This window comes from Sapajus apella, unplaced genomic scaffold (genome assembly GCF_009761245.1).
Source record: "Sapajus apella isolate SASKATOON/1434 unplaced genomic scaffold, GSC_monkey_1.0 scaffold148, whole genome shotgun sequence".
NCBI lineage: Eukaryota > Metazoa > Chordata > Mammalia > Primates > Cebidae > Sapajus > Sapajus apella.
Window position 1 is genome coordinate 1,469,737 of NW_022437088.1, and position 15,695 is coordinate 1,485,431.

At 43.7% G+C, this 15,695-nt stretch overlaps 2 protein-coding genes across 19 annotated transcripts in view; both read left to right on the forward strand.

Annotated features, from left to right (window-relative positions):
• Window positions 1-10,202, forward strand: part of TPM3 (tropomyosin 3) — a 32,986-nt gene extending 22,784 nt beyond the window's left edge. For 8 of the 18 annotated variants that reach the window (XM_032265085.1, XM_032265082.1, XM_032265083.1 and 5 more), the window contains one exon: window positions 8,856-10,202. In XM_032265085.1, coding sequence (XP_032120976.1) covers window positions 8,856-8,859 — 4 coding nt within the window. In that variant the 3' untranslated portion in view covers window positions 8,860-10,202. Of the gene's footprint in view, window positions 1-1,088; window positions 1,410-7,518; window positions 7,960-8,855 lie in introns of those variants that run through there. The other 10 variants (XM_032265080.1, XM_032265087.1, XM_032265081.1 and 7 more) reach the window with 3 other exon arrangements.
• A 1,264-nt stretch (window positions 10,203-11,466) lies between these two features.
• NUP210L (nucleoporin 210 like) overlaps window positions 11,467-15,695 on the forward strand; it is a 159,425-nt gene continuing 155,196 nt past the window's right edge. Inside the window, exons 1-2 of the mRNA XM_032265104.1 lie at window positions 11,467-12,257; window positions 15,142-15,278. Coding sequence (XP_032120995.1) covers window positions 12,061-12,257; window positions 15,142-15,278 — 334 coding nt within the window. The 5' untranslated portion in view covers window positions 11,467-12,060. The remainder of the gene's footprint in view (window positions 12,258-15,141; window positions 15,279-15,695) is intronic.

The window sequence follows — 15,695 nt, forward strand, 5'->3', positions numbered from 1 at the left end:
TGGCGAAACCCCATCTCTACTAAAAAATATTAAGAAAATAGCTGGGCCGGGCGCGGTGGCTCAAGCCTGTAATCCCAGCACTTTGGGAGGCCGAGGCGGGTGGATCACGAGGTCAAGAGATCGAGACCATCCTGGTCAACATGGTGAAACCCCGTCTCTACTAAAATACAAAAAATTAGCTGGGCATGGTGGCGCGTGCCTGTAGTCCCAGCTGCTCAGGAGGCTGAGGCAGGAGAATTGCCTGAACCCAGGAGGCGGAGGTTGCGGTGAGCCGAGATCGTGCCATTGCACTCCAGCCTGGGTAACAAGAGCGAAACTCCGTCTCAAAAAAAAAAAAAAAAAAAAAAAGAAAATAGCTGGGCGTGGTGGTGCACGTCTATAACCCCAGCTACTTGGGAGGCTGAGGCAGGAGAATCGCTTGAAACTGGGAGGTGGAGGTTACTGTCAGCCAAGATTATGCGGTCTGGGTGAAAGAATTGAGACTCTGTCTCGGAAAAAAAAATGCTCTGGAAGCAGTTAATCTTGGATCAGAGGGAGAACCCTGATTGACTTGTAACTTTTATACTTTGTATTTATAATTTTTTCATTACACTGATTTTTCTATTTGCTTCTCAAATTTAGTCTTCTCAGAAGGGATACTGCTAGATGTAGAATCCATGCAACTAATGAGATCGGGCCCAGAGAGCCAGTGACTTGGGCCCTGACACATTAAAACAAAATTCAGGCCTCCTGGGTATGTTTGATTTGTTCCCTGATATTAAAGTTTAGGGAACTATTTAAGATGAGAATTACCAAATTCACCTAAGAATTGAGCTGAGTCCCAGAAGCAAGCCAAGTGGTAAACAGCACCAAAGGGAGCTGGGAGTTCATCTGTTTGCTGTGGATCCCTGATCCTTGATGCTAATCGGCTTCTTTGTATCTTTCCCACTAACCCTGAAAAGAAGCCAATTTCTCAGGCTGAAGTGTCTGGCTCTCTTTTATTATTCCTGCTGCCACCTCTTCCTTTTTTTCCTCTCCCTTTCTCCTAATTTGCTATCTAGATTGATGCCAGTCCTTCTCACCTAGAGTATCCTTACTTTTTCATACAGATAATTATCACCGTTTCTGCTCTGTTCTGGATCTGCCCCCTTTCCTCCTCGGGGAACCCAACGCCCCACTCGCTCTGGATTCCATTTGGGTCAGCCTGGCTGGGCCCCAAGGCATTAGGATGCGGGGGGCACAAAAGCAACTTATGTATTTTCTTCCACCCCCACCCCAAATTAAAATGTTAAGCTGCTGGAAACCTCATGCCACCCTGCATTTGTGTCATTGACAAAGCTGCTGCTGTCCCTAAGAAGGAGCCTTGGGGTAGTGATGTGGGGAAGAGCTCTCGTAGGCTCCCCTACCTCTGACTTACATAATCAAAGCCACTTTTGTGTGTGTCTATTTTTTCTTGACATTTAAACTCAGCTGATCCGATTCTACTAGAGTGATGGATTTAGTACAGGTTCCTCAGAATGGTAATTTTAGTTACACTCCTCAGGCTGAACAAGATTAAATTCCTTATTTCCAGGTTCTTAAATCATCTGCCTGCAGTGTTTCCATTCTCTCTTCAGGTCCTCCTTTGCTGCAGTGTCGTTGAGAAGCCATTGAAGTGGCTCTCAATACACATTCTGTACTCTCTTACTCGTGGTTCAAATGGTGTATCCTCAGAACACTCAGAACTCAATATATTATTGTTAAGATTGATGAGTTACATCATCCCAAGTCACAGAAAAATATACAATGGATAGAATTCTCAACAGTTTTACTTTTTCTTCTTCTTCTTCTTTTTTTTTTTTTTTTATGTTACCCAGGCTGGAGTGCAATGGCGCGATCTCGGCTCACCGCAACCTCCGCCTCCTGGGTTCAGGCAATTCTCCTGCCTCAGCCTCCTGAGTAGCTGGGACTACAGGCACGCGCCACCATGCCCAGCTAATTTTTTGTATTTTTAGTAGAGACGGGTTTTCACCATGTTGACCAGGATGGTCTCGATGTCTTGACCTCGTGATCCACCCGCCTCGGCCTCCCAAAGTGCTGGGATTACAGGCTTGAGCCACCGCGCCTGGCCTGCTTTTTCTTCTTTAAATCTTTCTTACATATTTGAGACTTGCTACCATTTGCCTACTAGTGTGTGCTAGTGGGATATAAGACAAGTGATAAATTATTATTGCGAAAACTAAAATGGCCAATCATGAATAGTTCAAATAATGTGCATATGGGGCTGATGATGTATTACATACATAAATTTCTGCTAGTAAAATTTTCCCTGGTTCATAACGTGGAATTAAATGTCAGCATTTTAGAAATTTCCCCTTCCAATTTACGCAGCAGAGATTTCTGAATAGTATAGCTGTGAATTATACTAATCCAAGAGCTTAAGTGTAGTTCACTTAGTACTTTAGTTTCTCAGAAGGGTTTGTATTTAAAATTTTCTTTTCTTTCAGCTGGGTGCAATGGCTCATGCCTGTAGTGCCTGTAGCTACTTGGGAGGCTGAGGCAGAAGGAAGCCTTAAGCTCAGGAGTTCTGCACTGTAATATGCTATGCCAGTCAGGTGCTAAATAAAGACAGGCATCGTGAAAGGCCTGGCCACTTGATATGAGGAGGAAAAGATAAGGATGACTGGTTTTTAGAGTAAGAGAATGAGCCAGGTTCGGTGGCTCATGCCTGTAATCCCACCCAGCACTTTGGGAGGCTGAGGTGTGAAGATTCCTTGCCCAGGAGTACGAGACCAGCCTGGCAACAAAGTGAGACCCTGTCTCTACAAAATATTGTAAAAAAATTAGCTAGACAGGGTAGTGCGCGCCTGTAGTCCTATCTGCTTGGAAGGCCGAAGCCAGAGGATCCTTTGTGCCTAGGGAGTTTGAGGCTGCAGCTAGCTCTCCAGCGTGGGCAACAGAATGAGACCCTCAAAAGAAAGAGTAGGAAAATGGGGGTTAAAGATGTAGGGAGGTCACATTGTCCTGTTTGGGGGAGTTGAGGGAAAGGAAAGAAGATGTGGCTGACAGTCTGGCAGGTATCTGAGTGAAAACAAAATTCTAGGGTTTGAGGCAGAGAGATTGACATAGAGAGTTGGGAATCCATAAGGAGTACAGGTAGTTTACACCATGGAGGTAAATTAGAACCATAAAGGACAATTGCAAACATACATATATATATATAATTAAACAGTGAGGAAAACATTATGTAGGAGGAGGAGCCAAATGGAACTGATTGGAGGGAAAGAAGACAGATGAGTAGTTAAAGAAGTTCAGGGTTGGCCCAGCGTGGTGGCTCACACCTGTAATCCCAGCACTTTGGGAGGCCAAGGCGGGCGGATCAAGAGGTCAGGAGATTGAGACCATCCTGGCTAACACAGTGAAACCCTGTGTCTACTAAAAATACAAAAAATTAGCCGGGCATGGTGGCAGGCACCTGTAATCCCAGCTACATGGGAGGCTGAGGCAGGAGAATTGCTTGAACCCAGGAGGTGGAGATTGCAGTGAGCCAAGATTGAGCGCTGCACTCCAGAGTGAGACTTCCTCTCAAAAAAAAAAAAAGATTGGATGGTTTCCAGTGGTTCTTCAACAGAGAGGTTGAGAAGGAAGATAACTGAAAATGGGACATTCATTGATACTTTAGTAATTGGAGGGTACATTTTGAGTGTTAATAAGTCAAGAGGGGGAGTCATATTTTCAGGGGCAAAAGAATGTATTGGTAGGAAGAAGATATAGGCAATATAGTTTACTAGAGCAGTGCCTTATCTAGCAGAACTTTTGGTAATGATGTCCAGTACATTAGCCACATGTGGCACTCAAGCACTCAAAACGTGGCTAGTGTGGTTGAAGGGGCTAAAGTTTAATTACTTTCATTGTAGTTCATTTAGATTTAATTAGCTACCTGTGGCTAGTGGCTATTATATTGGACACCACATTCCCAAACATTTAGATTCTGGGCAGAAGAAGTTGGCTTTGACATGAAGAAAGGCTTCTTAGAAAGGAAGTAAGAGAGGGAGATTGGGAGAAGAGTAAGGTTATATCTCTGATTTCTGGTATCTCCTTGTTTTCCCTGTGGTATGACTAGTGTGAGCAAGGATAGAGACCAACAAGCTGGGGTAGCAAAGTAAACAATGAAGTACTATGTAGTGCTAACTTCATTCCCTCATTTAAGGCTCAATATCTTTGCAGAAGTCATCCTGTGTTACTTGAGCCTGCACTAGTTTGGGGGTGAAGCCAAGCATCAGAGCAAAACACTTGGCCCCTTAATGATTCCCCCTCCTCTTAATTTCTAAGATCCACAAGCCCATTTTGATCCTCCTTTTTTTTTTTTTTTTTTTTTTTTCTTCAATTTTTCATTTACTCTTCCCGAATGCTCGGGGAGACCAATTTGAGTAATAATGTCTTCCTTGTTACCATCATTGAGATGAGGAATAAAATGTGCTAACTCCATGTTATCTGAGAGATGCAACTGACCTATTCTGTTTGGCAGCTTTATCTTAGCCCCACCCAGTCTCTTCCTTTCACATGGTATTAGTTGAATACTATCCAGCTCCATGGAGTTGTTCCTCCCCCTCCCCTTTTTTTTTTTTAAAGATGGAGTTTTGCTGTGTCACCCAGGTTGGAGTGCAGTGGTGTGATCTCGGCTCACTGCAACCTCCACCTCCCAGATTCAAGCAATTCTCCTGCTTCATCCTCCTGAGTAGCTGGGATTAAAGGCATGTGCCACCACGCCCAGCTAATGTTTGTATTTTTATTAGGGACAAGGTTTCATCTTGTTGGTCAGGCTGGTCTCAAACTCCTGACCTCATGATCCACCTGCCTTGGCCTCCCAAAGTACTGGGATTACAAGCATGAACCACTGTGCCCAGCCATGGGGTTGTTTCTTAATCAGGTATAGCTGAAAAGAATATTGGACCAAATGGATTCTCTGCCTTGCCTCTTTGTTTGTTTTGTTTTATTTTAGCTATTATCCGGGAACCAAGAGCTTCACCTAAGGAGCTAGTACTGATCCTTAATTTTTAATTATTAGAGATAGCAGAGTTAGAAGCTAAGTTCAAAGTGAGAGAACAGCTACATTTGTCTTTCTGACCTCATGCAATCCCTAGGGAACTCTGTGTTCTGAAATTTAGTCAGGCAATAATAAAATGTTCCCACTCCTTCTCTGTCTCTTTATTTCTTCCCTAAATGGAACAGAACTCTCATTGACCAGGCTGTTTTGAGAGATAAAGATCTTTATAACATCCTTCTTTCCCAAGTGTGAATCACACAAACCAACTTGGATACAGGTCTTCTCTAAGTTCAGTCTGTTCATGAGATTTGTATGAAATGTAACATCACAGGAAGTTTGAGAGATTAGTTCACAAATTTCAATACCTGTTATTTTGACAAGGGTGCCTCAGTGTATAAGACTGGTCCAATCTGAGGCCTCATGAAGCTTATACACTATTAGTACAGTTTTGAGTATACCTTATTCAAAATACTTGTGACCAGAAGTGTTTCAGATTTTGACTTTTTTTTTTTTAACATTTGCATTATACTTACCAGTTGAGCACCCCAAATTTGAAAATCAGAAATTCATACCAGGCATGGTGATACACACCTATAGTTCCTACTCAGGAGGCTGAAGTGGGAGGGTCGCTTGAGCCCTAGTAGTTTGTGCACTATGATTAGGCCTATGAATACTCATCACACTCTAGCCTGGACAACATTAAGACCTTGTCTCTAAAATTACACACACACACACACACCCCTAAAATCCAAAATCCTCCAATGAGCATTTTCATTGAGCCTCATGTTAGCAATCAAAAAGTTTCAGATTTTGGATTTTGGATTTTCAGATTTGATTGCTTAGCCTGTATAGTCTTTCTTAATGGTGAATGTAACCGATACCTATATGGGCCTTCTAATCATTGTGGTATCAAAACCTCCCACACATAATCAACATCTCTCCTGAGAGAGAAGAGTGCTCAATACCACCCCTATTGAGAACCACTGGTTTAAAGGGAAGTGCAAGTTAAAGGCTCACCCTGATTCTGCTTTTGAATACAGCTATTATTTTTGGTCATTCCCTCCCAGGTTTTTTATACATACATGCTTTCTGTTTTTGATAGTGTACATAAAGTGGCAAGTATTACTGGGACCATACTGGCCTCTAGCTTCCTGGTCAATCTTGGAAAAAACCCCAGCCCAGAAGGCAGGGTGCCTGAGCAATGCCCACATATGCAGATGATTTTAGGACAGAAAAGTCTTTTTTTCATATTTGAGGTCGTGAGACCATTTTGAAAGGGGCTGTAAAATATAGGGAGAAACTTATTTGTGAATTTCAGAGGTTGGTTCTAGGCGTATACCAGGAGTTTGGTTTTCCTGTCTCCAAATTTGTATTATCTCTGTGCTAGTCAGATGGATTTGAATCTTTCATATCCCACTATCTCTTTAAAGTGTGCTTCAAATAAAAAATCCAGATAAACCCATTAGATTTGAGCACTTAGCTGCTTGTATCAGGAATATTTGCTAAATTGTCCCTTAGCCTGATTTTGTTAGAAAGAAAGAAAGAAAGAAAGAAAGAAAGAAAGAAAGAAAGAAAGAAAAGAAATAAACAGAAACAGCTTATTAGTAGCTTAAATAAACATGGGATTTTTTTTTTTTTTAATCACATATATTTAGCCATGAGCAACTGTGGCCTGTTTCAGCTGGGCTTTCTGTGATTCTCTTGGTCTCTTCTCTTAAGATTGAAATATGTAACTCTAGTCATCACATCATGTTTAAGGCAAGAGGGAAAGCTAAAGTCTTCCCAGAAGCCCCCAGCAGGCTATCTTTTTACATCTCATTGATTAAAACTGGATCACATAATCACCCCTAGCTGCAAGGGAGGCTGAAAAACAACAGGATAGTCTTGATTAGCTTATATCAGTAATTTGCCTTCCCTGGGACTAGGCACACTATTGACTCTAACAGGTTTGAGATTCTTTTAAAGAAGAAGAAATTGGATATTTATTGACTAGGCCACTAAAATCAGTCTATCACACAATAACTGTAACAAGAAGCATTAGAAAATATAGGAGTGAATGGGTGTGGGGATATTTATTCCAGTCTACCATTTATAATGCCATGTTGAAATGCCTTCACAGAAAATGTTCAGCTGTTCACTTCCGTTGCTTTCAAACCCCGATTGTGAACACATTTCTCCGAAGCCAGCTATATTCCTTCCTTGGCCATTTCCCTTGTTTCAGTTTCTCAACTCAGGGAATAAATACTGTGAAGGGGGTATTTTTTCTCCCTCAAGATATTGTCCTACCAACTCGTCAGTCCAAATTTCCTCTGTTGGTCTTTCCACCAAGTGACTGACTCTCTGTCTGAATCCTCCTTGCATCCACCCTGCCTTACAGATGCATGTTATATATACCAGCTAGTTGAAAGACTCATAATTTACTTCTGGTACTCTACTAACTTTCCCTTTTTCTCTTTCTCCTCCTCTTTTTCCTCTCCTTCTCTTGTGTTCCCTCCTCTCCGTTGCTGCTGCAGAGCGTCTCTACAGCCAACTTGAGCGAAACCGCCTGCTTTCTAATGAGCTGAAGCTAACGCTGCATGATCTGTGTGACTGATGGGCAGGGCTCACTGATGCCCATTAAACTGAGCTTACTGCTCACACCACTGACCTGGACCCCAACAAAAAGCTGATTGTCTTTTTAAAAGTTATTATTTTGCCCTGAGCATATTGCTTTTTAATTGGGGCACTTAGAATGTTCATTTCCTAACAGTATTGTGAAATTGACCATTGTGAAGTTTCTGACCCTTTAGAAGAGATTATGGGTGAAGAAGGGAGGGGCCTGAGAGATTATAGTGAAAAAACTTGGGAGAATATTGTTTTCCACCCTTATTTGCTACTCTTTCACTTGTGCACTCAGTGTAGGATATGTTCCTTTTCATGGATATTTCTAACAATAAAAGGACTGACTTGACAAATTGTTGTAACTGCTTCGTCTGCAGGCCCAGGCATGGGTCCTTCTGACTGGGTGGAAAAAAAGGGAAAGGGAAGAAAAGTTGTGGGATACGAATATGGCTCTGTGTCGCCATCACCTCTGAGTTGAAGATTTTAGTATTTTCCTCACTTCTTTAGAGCAGTCAGAGTGGTTTGCTTGCTAGACAAATTAGATTCTCCTTAGTGTTCAGCTGCTGATTTTCTTCCTGACATTTTCCCTTTTGCTTCCTTTTCCTGGTTTTATGTTTAATTTCAAGTAACTGTCACAAGCTAGTTTTGGACAGTAGCTCTACAGCAATCTCAAAGTTTTGCTTATAACTACTTGTTTCAGTAGTGTTCTTGGCTTTGTTTTCTTTAGAGATTATTTAACTTAACTGTGAGGGCCCTTTTATCTATCCCACCAGTTATTATTTTCTCCTCTACTTTTTGGAAAAAACGTGTAGTGCATGAGGATCTTCCTGTGCTCTTTATAATTTGAGATTCCGATGTTTCTGTTGTTTGCAATGTTCAAACTCCAGTGAGCCATTTCAAGAAGTTATTGTCATGTGGGTAAAACCTAGAAAAGTGGATGGCTGATGCTTAAGGCTTGCTCTTTCATTGACTGAAAGCTGAAAGTGTTGGTTGGGTGTGGGTGGGAGAGGAAATGGCTGATAAGGGACCTCACTCTCTCACCCAGGAAGTGCAGCAACACCTACAACCTCAGTAGGCAACCCAAAGGCCCTACAAAACCGGGTGATAAAATAGCTCACTTCTGTGGCTGAGAAAGCAGCTGCTTTATTAGTCCGCAGCTTTTCTGCAACAGGAGCAAGTCTCAAAAGAGCGCACAGACCTTGAAATTTACTTCTCGTTTTCTGTAACTTCTCTCCTTTACCCCCATTAGATAAACTGAAATGCACCAAAGAGGAGCACCTCTGTACACAAAGGATGCTGGACCAGACTCTGCTTGACCTGAATGAGATGTAGAACGCCCCAGTCCCACCCTGCTGCTGCTTCTCCCTCTGACCCTGACTCCGCCTGAGGCCAGCCTGCCCGAAGCTGACCTTTAACTGAGGGCTGATCTTTAACTGGAAGGCTGCTTTCTCTTTCGCTGCCCCCTCTTCCCCTGTGTCTTATTCGCCAAAATGTCTCTGCCTCTTCCCGGAGATTCCAGTTGGGCTAGAGGCTGAGCACCTTTGGAAACAACATTTAAGGGAATGTGAGCACAATGCATAATGTCTTTAAAAGCATGTCGTGATAAACACATTTTGTAATTACCTTTTTTGTTGTTTTGTAGCAACCATTTGTAAAACATTCCAGATAAGTCCACGCCCTGAAGCAGCAAGCTAATCCCTTTCTTACTTTTGGAAGGTGACTTTTCAGCTTAATGCATATTGCCCTCTCCATAGAAGAGAGGAAAAGGTATAGCCCTGCCTTACTGAGAGCCAAACAGAGCCTAGGGAAAGACTCCACTGTGGGAAACCTCATTGCTCTGTGCAAAGTACCAGCTAAACCAGAAAGGTGATTCCAGGAGGAGTTAGTCAAACAAGAACAACAACAAAAAAATGTGCTGTTCAAGTTTTCAGCTTTAAGATCTCTTTGGACAACATTATTTCTATTTTTTTCATTACAAGTGACCAAATTAAGATGGTAAGATCTCTGAGACCAAATTTTTGTCCCATCTCTACTCCCTCCCAACTGCTTACAGAACGGATCATGTGCCCCTTATGTTGAGATGACCACTTAATTGCTTTCCTGCCTCCTTGAAAGAAAGAAAGAAGATTGTTTTTGCCACTGATTTAGCCATATGAAACTCATCTCATTACCCTTCTCTGGGTTTGAAGCTGCTGTGTCTAAAAGTGCCATCTCATTGTGCTTTGTATCAGTCAGTGCTGGAGAAATCTTGAATAGCTTATGTACAAAACTTTTAAAATTTTATATTATTTTGAAACTGCTTCTTTGGATTTGTGGCACCCTGGCCACCCCATCTGGCTCTGACAGCCTCTGCAGTCCATGGGCTGGCAGTTTGCTGATCTTTTAAAGTTTCCCTACCCAGTCCCCATTTTCTGGTAAGGTTTCTAGGAGGTCTGTTAGGTGTACATCCTGCAGCTTATTGGCTTAAAATATACTCTCCTTTTATGTGGTCTCTTTGGGCCGATTGGGAGAAAGAGAAATCAATAGTGTAACTGTTTTGATACTGAATATTGACAAGTGTCTTTTTGAAATAAAGAACCAGTCCCTCCAACTCTCAGACCTATTTGACTTTTATTTATTAAAACCAAATGTGCTTTCTTCACAGAAGCTATGAGGTTTGGGTTAAAAATCGCATCTTTGGCCGGGCGTGGTGGCTCACGCCTGTAATCCAAGCACTTTAGAGGCCAAGGTGGGCGGATCACCTGAGGTCGGGAGTTCAACACCAGCCTGACCAACATGGTGAAACCCCGTTTAAAAAAAAAAAAAATCGCATCTTTGTGGGTGGTAGCAACAATATTTAATGTAGAGCAAATGTTCAGTTTCATCATCTGTAAAATGAAGATAAGTATTGTCAGAGTAAACATGAAGATTAGAATACTTAATGTGTCGGATCTTTTATAGGTTAACACCGGCATCTCAGGTTGAACTATATGTTTTCCTTCACAACCATATTAATTCTTTTTCTTTCTTTTTTTTTTTTTTTTTTTTTTTTTTTTTTTTTTTATATTTTTTTTTTTTTTTTGAGACGGAGTTTCACTCATGTTACCCAGGTTGGAGTGCAATGGCGTGATCTCTGCTCACCGCAACCTCCGCCTCCTGGGTTCAGGCAATTCTCCTGCCTCAGCCTCCTGAGTAGCTGGGATTACAGGCACGCGCCACCATACCCAGCTAATTTTTTTTGTATTTTTAGTAGAGACGGGGTTTCACCATGTTGACCAGGATGGTCTCGATCTCTTGACCTCGTGATCCACCCGCCTTGGCCTCCCATAGTGCTGGGATTACAGGCTTGAGCCACCGCGCCCGGCCTACAACCATATTAATTCTTATAAGCTATGGATTTATTATGCTCTTTAAAACAATATATGATGCTGGTCACTACTATAAATGTATGGTTTTAACCAACTGTACTGTGAAACAGCCTTTGAGTTAATATTCTGTTTGGATATTTTATGGAAGTTAACAAGAAGTGCTCTCAGAGTATTTGCTTAGAAGCCGGCTGTATGAGTGGATAACTTTCTTTTTTTTTTTTGAGACGGAGTTTCGCTCTTGTTACCCAGGCTGGAGTGCAATGGCGCGTTCTCGGCTCACCGCAACCTCCGCCTCCTGGGTTCAGGCAATTCTCCTGCCTCAGCCTCCTGAGTAGCTGGGATTACAGGCACGCACCACCACGCCCAGCTAATTTTTTTTTGTATTTTTAGTAGAGACGGGGTTTCACCTTGTTGGCCAGGATGGTCTCGATCTCTTGACCTCGTGATCCACCCGCCTCGGCCTCCCAAAGTGCTGGGATTACAGGCTTGAGCCACCGCGCCCGGCCAGAGTGGATAACTTTCAAAGCTGCCTTTCAGAGGCCAGTGTCCGGCATTTCCTGCATTGTGGCCTGGAGGCTGAATGTGAATCTGATTTCTAGTAAAATTACACGGTTCCTTTGACAAAGTCCAGCTGTTTATCCCAGAGACTGCACAATTTTCCGTTTATACGCATGGGCCAATGCTGACTGGAAATCATTGCAAAAAGCTTTTCTATCAGGCGTGGGGTGTGATGTTGAGCCAAACTGTGCAACAGAAGAAATTGGAAGAAATTAAAGTACTGTCCGGGTGTGGTGGTTCTCGCCTGTAATCCCAGCTACTCGGGAGGCTGAAGCTTTTTTTTAGACTTTTCTGCTTGTTCCTTACTCTTGAAAAGGTCTGCCATCCATTATTCAAGAAAGCCCTTTAAGAGGGTTTGAGGTGTTTTAGCTGGGCTTGTGCCAAAAGTTTCCATTTTATTGGCTTGCTGAAGGACTGCATTTAAAAATGCCCACAATTCCGAGCAAGAAGCAGGTCCCGCCCCCTCTGCTGACGTCACACCTGCAGATTGGCAGATGGAGCTGTGGGCGCACCCGGAGTTGAGCGGGAACCCGAGACCTGGCAGTCGCCATGACTGGCTGTCAGGCGTCATCAAGACGCCGAGGCTTCGGTCTCTTTTTCTTGCCTCTACGCTGCTTCCTGTTGTTTCTGGTTTTGCTTAGGACGCTGGCCTACAAACTTAACGTGCCACAGGTGTTGCTACCCTTCAGCCAGGAGTCAGGCCGGGAGCCTTTCCTGCTGGAGGCCCAGCGGGGCTGCTACACTTGGTGAGGGGTGGTGGGTCACAAGGAATTGAACCCTCACATCATCCAGTAGGGGTGAGAGGGATACCCTTTGTAAGATCACACGGGAATACCGTGTGGGCCCGCGTGAAGGGACCTAGCCGGTAGGGGAGGAGAGTGTGGTGTCAGTGAAGGGGACGTGGGGGACAGACCCTTGGGCGTGGCGTGTCCTACTAGTGGGATATCCTCCAGTGGCGTGACGATCTTCCAGACGTGTGAGGAATTCCCGGGTTGTGGGACTGGCCTTTTCTGTGTGTGTGTTGGGAAGGGGTGGTCACAATGAGCGGCCGTCAGGGTAAAGGGAAGCCCTGAGTTGGAGGCCTCTGGTACTGATGACTTGCAACGTAAACAACCAGTAAGAGGAAGTTCCCGATATCTGAGGAAATTTCTGTAAGCAGGAAGACTTGGGGTGCGAGGGTCCCCACTCACTACAGGTGAGCTGTTCAATCTGAGGAGGACTTAAAACACAACAGCCAAGTATTGAGTGTTAACTAAGTACTCTGCATGTTAACTCATTCACTTTTTACAGTCTCGTGAAGTAAGTACTATGACTCCATTTCGCAGACGAGGAAAGTGAGGCCCAGAGACTATGAAGTGTAAACTTCTGGGAATATGAGGGTTCATCTTGGGTGGAGATGAGATCTGTCTTTATTATCAAAACTGCCCCATTTATAAAAGGGTACCCACTTGAAGGATGAGGACAAGGTTGTACACGCAACTCTGGGATAATGACTTTCTGACTGAAGATGAAGAGACGTGATTTTCTGGTGTGAGAGGACCCAATGATGGATTATGTGGTTGCCTAAGTTGTGAGAGAACCTAACTGAAATGAGCTTCAGGAGGCCAGTGCATTCATCCTAAATGGAGTAGATACCCCTTTGCTATCTCCTAGGAGAAGCAATGAGGTTTGTTCAGAGCATAAATTCACCTCTCATTTTATGAGGAAGTATAAGGGAAGTGGGCTTGTAAGATGATCCAGTGTGATGTGTGTGTTTCCTATGAGGGTGATGCAAGGCATCTTTCCAGCATTGAAAGCCATTTCTTCTATCCCTCCAAAAATAATCCTGAGGCCAGGCGTGGTGGCTCACACCTGCAATCCCAGCACACTGGGAGGCCAAAGCAGGAGGATTGCTTGAGGCCAGGAGTTTGAGACCAGCCTAATCAACATAGTGAGATGTCTATTTAAAAATAAAAACAAGGCCAGGCGCGGTGGCTAACGCCTATAATCCCAGCACTTTGGGAGTCCGAGACGGGTGGATCACAAGGTCAAGAGATTGAGACCATCCTGGTCAACATGGTGAAACCCTGTCTCTACTAAAAATAAAAAAAAATTAGTTGGGCATGGTGGCACATGCCTGTAGTCCCAGCTATTCGGGAGGCTGAGGCAGGAGAATTGCTTGAACCCAGGAGGCAGAGGTTGCGGTGAGCCGAGATCGTGCCATTGCACTCCAGCCTGGGTAACAAGAGTGAAACTGTCTCAAAACAAAAATAAAAACATTCGTCCGGGCACAGTGGCCCACACCTGTAATTCTAGCACTTTGGGAGGCCCAGGTGGGTGGATCACGAGGTTAGGAGTTTGAGACCAGCCTGGCCAACATGATGAAACTCTGTCTCTACCAAAAATATAAAAATTAGCCGGGCGTGGTGTCACGGGCCTGTAATCTCAGCTACTCGGGAGGATGAGGCAGGAGAATCGCTTGAACCCAGGAGGCAAAGTTTCAGTGAGCTGAGATCACCCCACTGCACTCCATCTTGGGGGGCAAAGTGAGACTGTCCCAAAAACATAATAAAAATAAAAACATTTATGAATTTTTTTGGTATTTTGAGTTGGACTCATACCTCATAATTTAGGTAATTTTTTCATGCTAGATAGCAGCAGCCTGGTGATTGAAGAAAACTTTCCTCAGAGTATGAGAAAGTCGCACCTCATTACTGGAAAGACATCAGTCCTATTTCTGCATACTGAGGGAAGAATATAACAATCTTTTTTTGTTTGTGTGTATTTTTAGTAGAAATGGGGTTTCACTATATTGGCTAGGCTGGTCTCGAATGCCTGAACTTGTGATCTACCTGCCTTCGCCTCCCAAAGTGCTGGGATTATAGGCGTGAGCCACCGAGCCGGGCCAACAATCTTTTAAAAAAAATATTGAGGGAGGGATATTTCTGAGACTGCTCAAGGGATCATTGGGAAAGTTCTGATCAATTTCTCTAATTCTTTTTTTTTTTTTTTTTTGAGGTGGAGTTTCAGCTCTTATTGCGCAGGCTGGTGTGCAGTGGCAGGATCTCGGCTCACTGCTACCTCTGCCTCCTGGGTTCAAGCAATTTTTGTGCCTCAGACTCCTGAGTAGCTAGGATTACAGGCATATGCCACCATGCCCAGCTAATTTTTGTTTTTTTTTTTTGAGACGGAGTTTCGCTCTTGTTACCCAGGCTGGAGTGCAATGGCACAATCTCGGCTTACTGCAACCTCCGCCTCCTGGTCCAAGCAGTTCTCCTGCCTCAGCCTCCCGAGTAGCTGGGACTACAGGCGTGCGCCACCATGCCCAGCTAATTTTTGTATTTTTAGTAGAGACAGGGTTTCACCATGAGATGGATTTTTCCCTGTTGGTCCAGCTGGTCTCAAACTCCTGACCTCAGGTGGTCCCCCACCTTGGCCTCCCAAAGTGCTGGGATTACAGTCGTGAGCCATCACCCTTGGCCTATCTCTCACTCTAATTTCTTGCATCCCTAAGCAATAGTTCTGCTTTAAAAAGTGTCGTTTACATATACCTGGTAGTATGTAACATGGAAGAAGTATGAGAATCTATGTTCCAACAAAAGTTAATTTTAACCCACGTATTTCATACTCTTAAGAGTTTTGTTCTGGCAGGCATTCCACCCATCATGATGCAGTTACTGTTGAGCCTTTATATGAAAATGGCACCTTGTGTTCCCAAAAAGCTGTACTCGTTGCAGAATCTACCCAACCGATGCGCCTCAGCAGTGTTATTCTTGCTCGAGAAATAGGTATGTTGAGAGTAAAAACACTATCACTTCACCTGGGGTAGAATAATCTGGTATTTTGTATAGATGGTTAACACAAATGGTCTTGGCTTCAAATGATAAGAGGAAGAATAAAAGATTTCTAGCCGGCTGCAGTGGCTCACGCCTTTAATCCCAGCATTTTGGAAGGTTGACGCAGAAAGACTGCTTGAGCTCAGGACTTCAAGAGCAGCCTGGGTAACATAGTGAGACCTGTCTCTACAAAAAATAAAAAATTATGCCCAGGTGCAGTGGCTCACCTCTGTAATCCCCCCACTTCGGGAGGCCGAGGTAGCTGGATCACCTGAGGTCAGGAGTTCGAGACCAGCCTGGCTAACATGGTGAAACATCATCTCTACTAAAAATAGAAAAATTAGCTGGGCATGGTGGCAAGCACCTGTA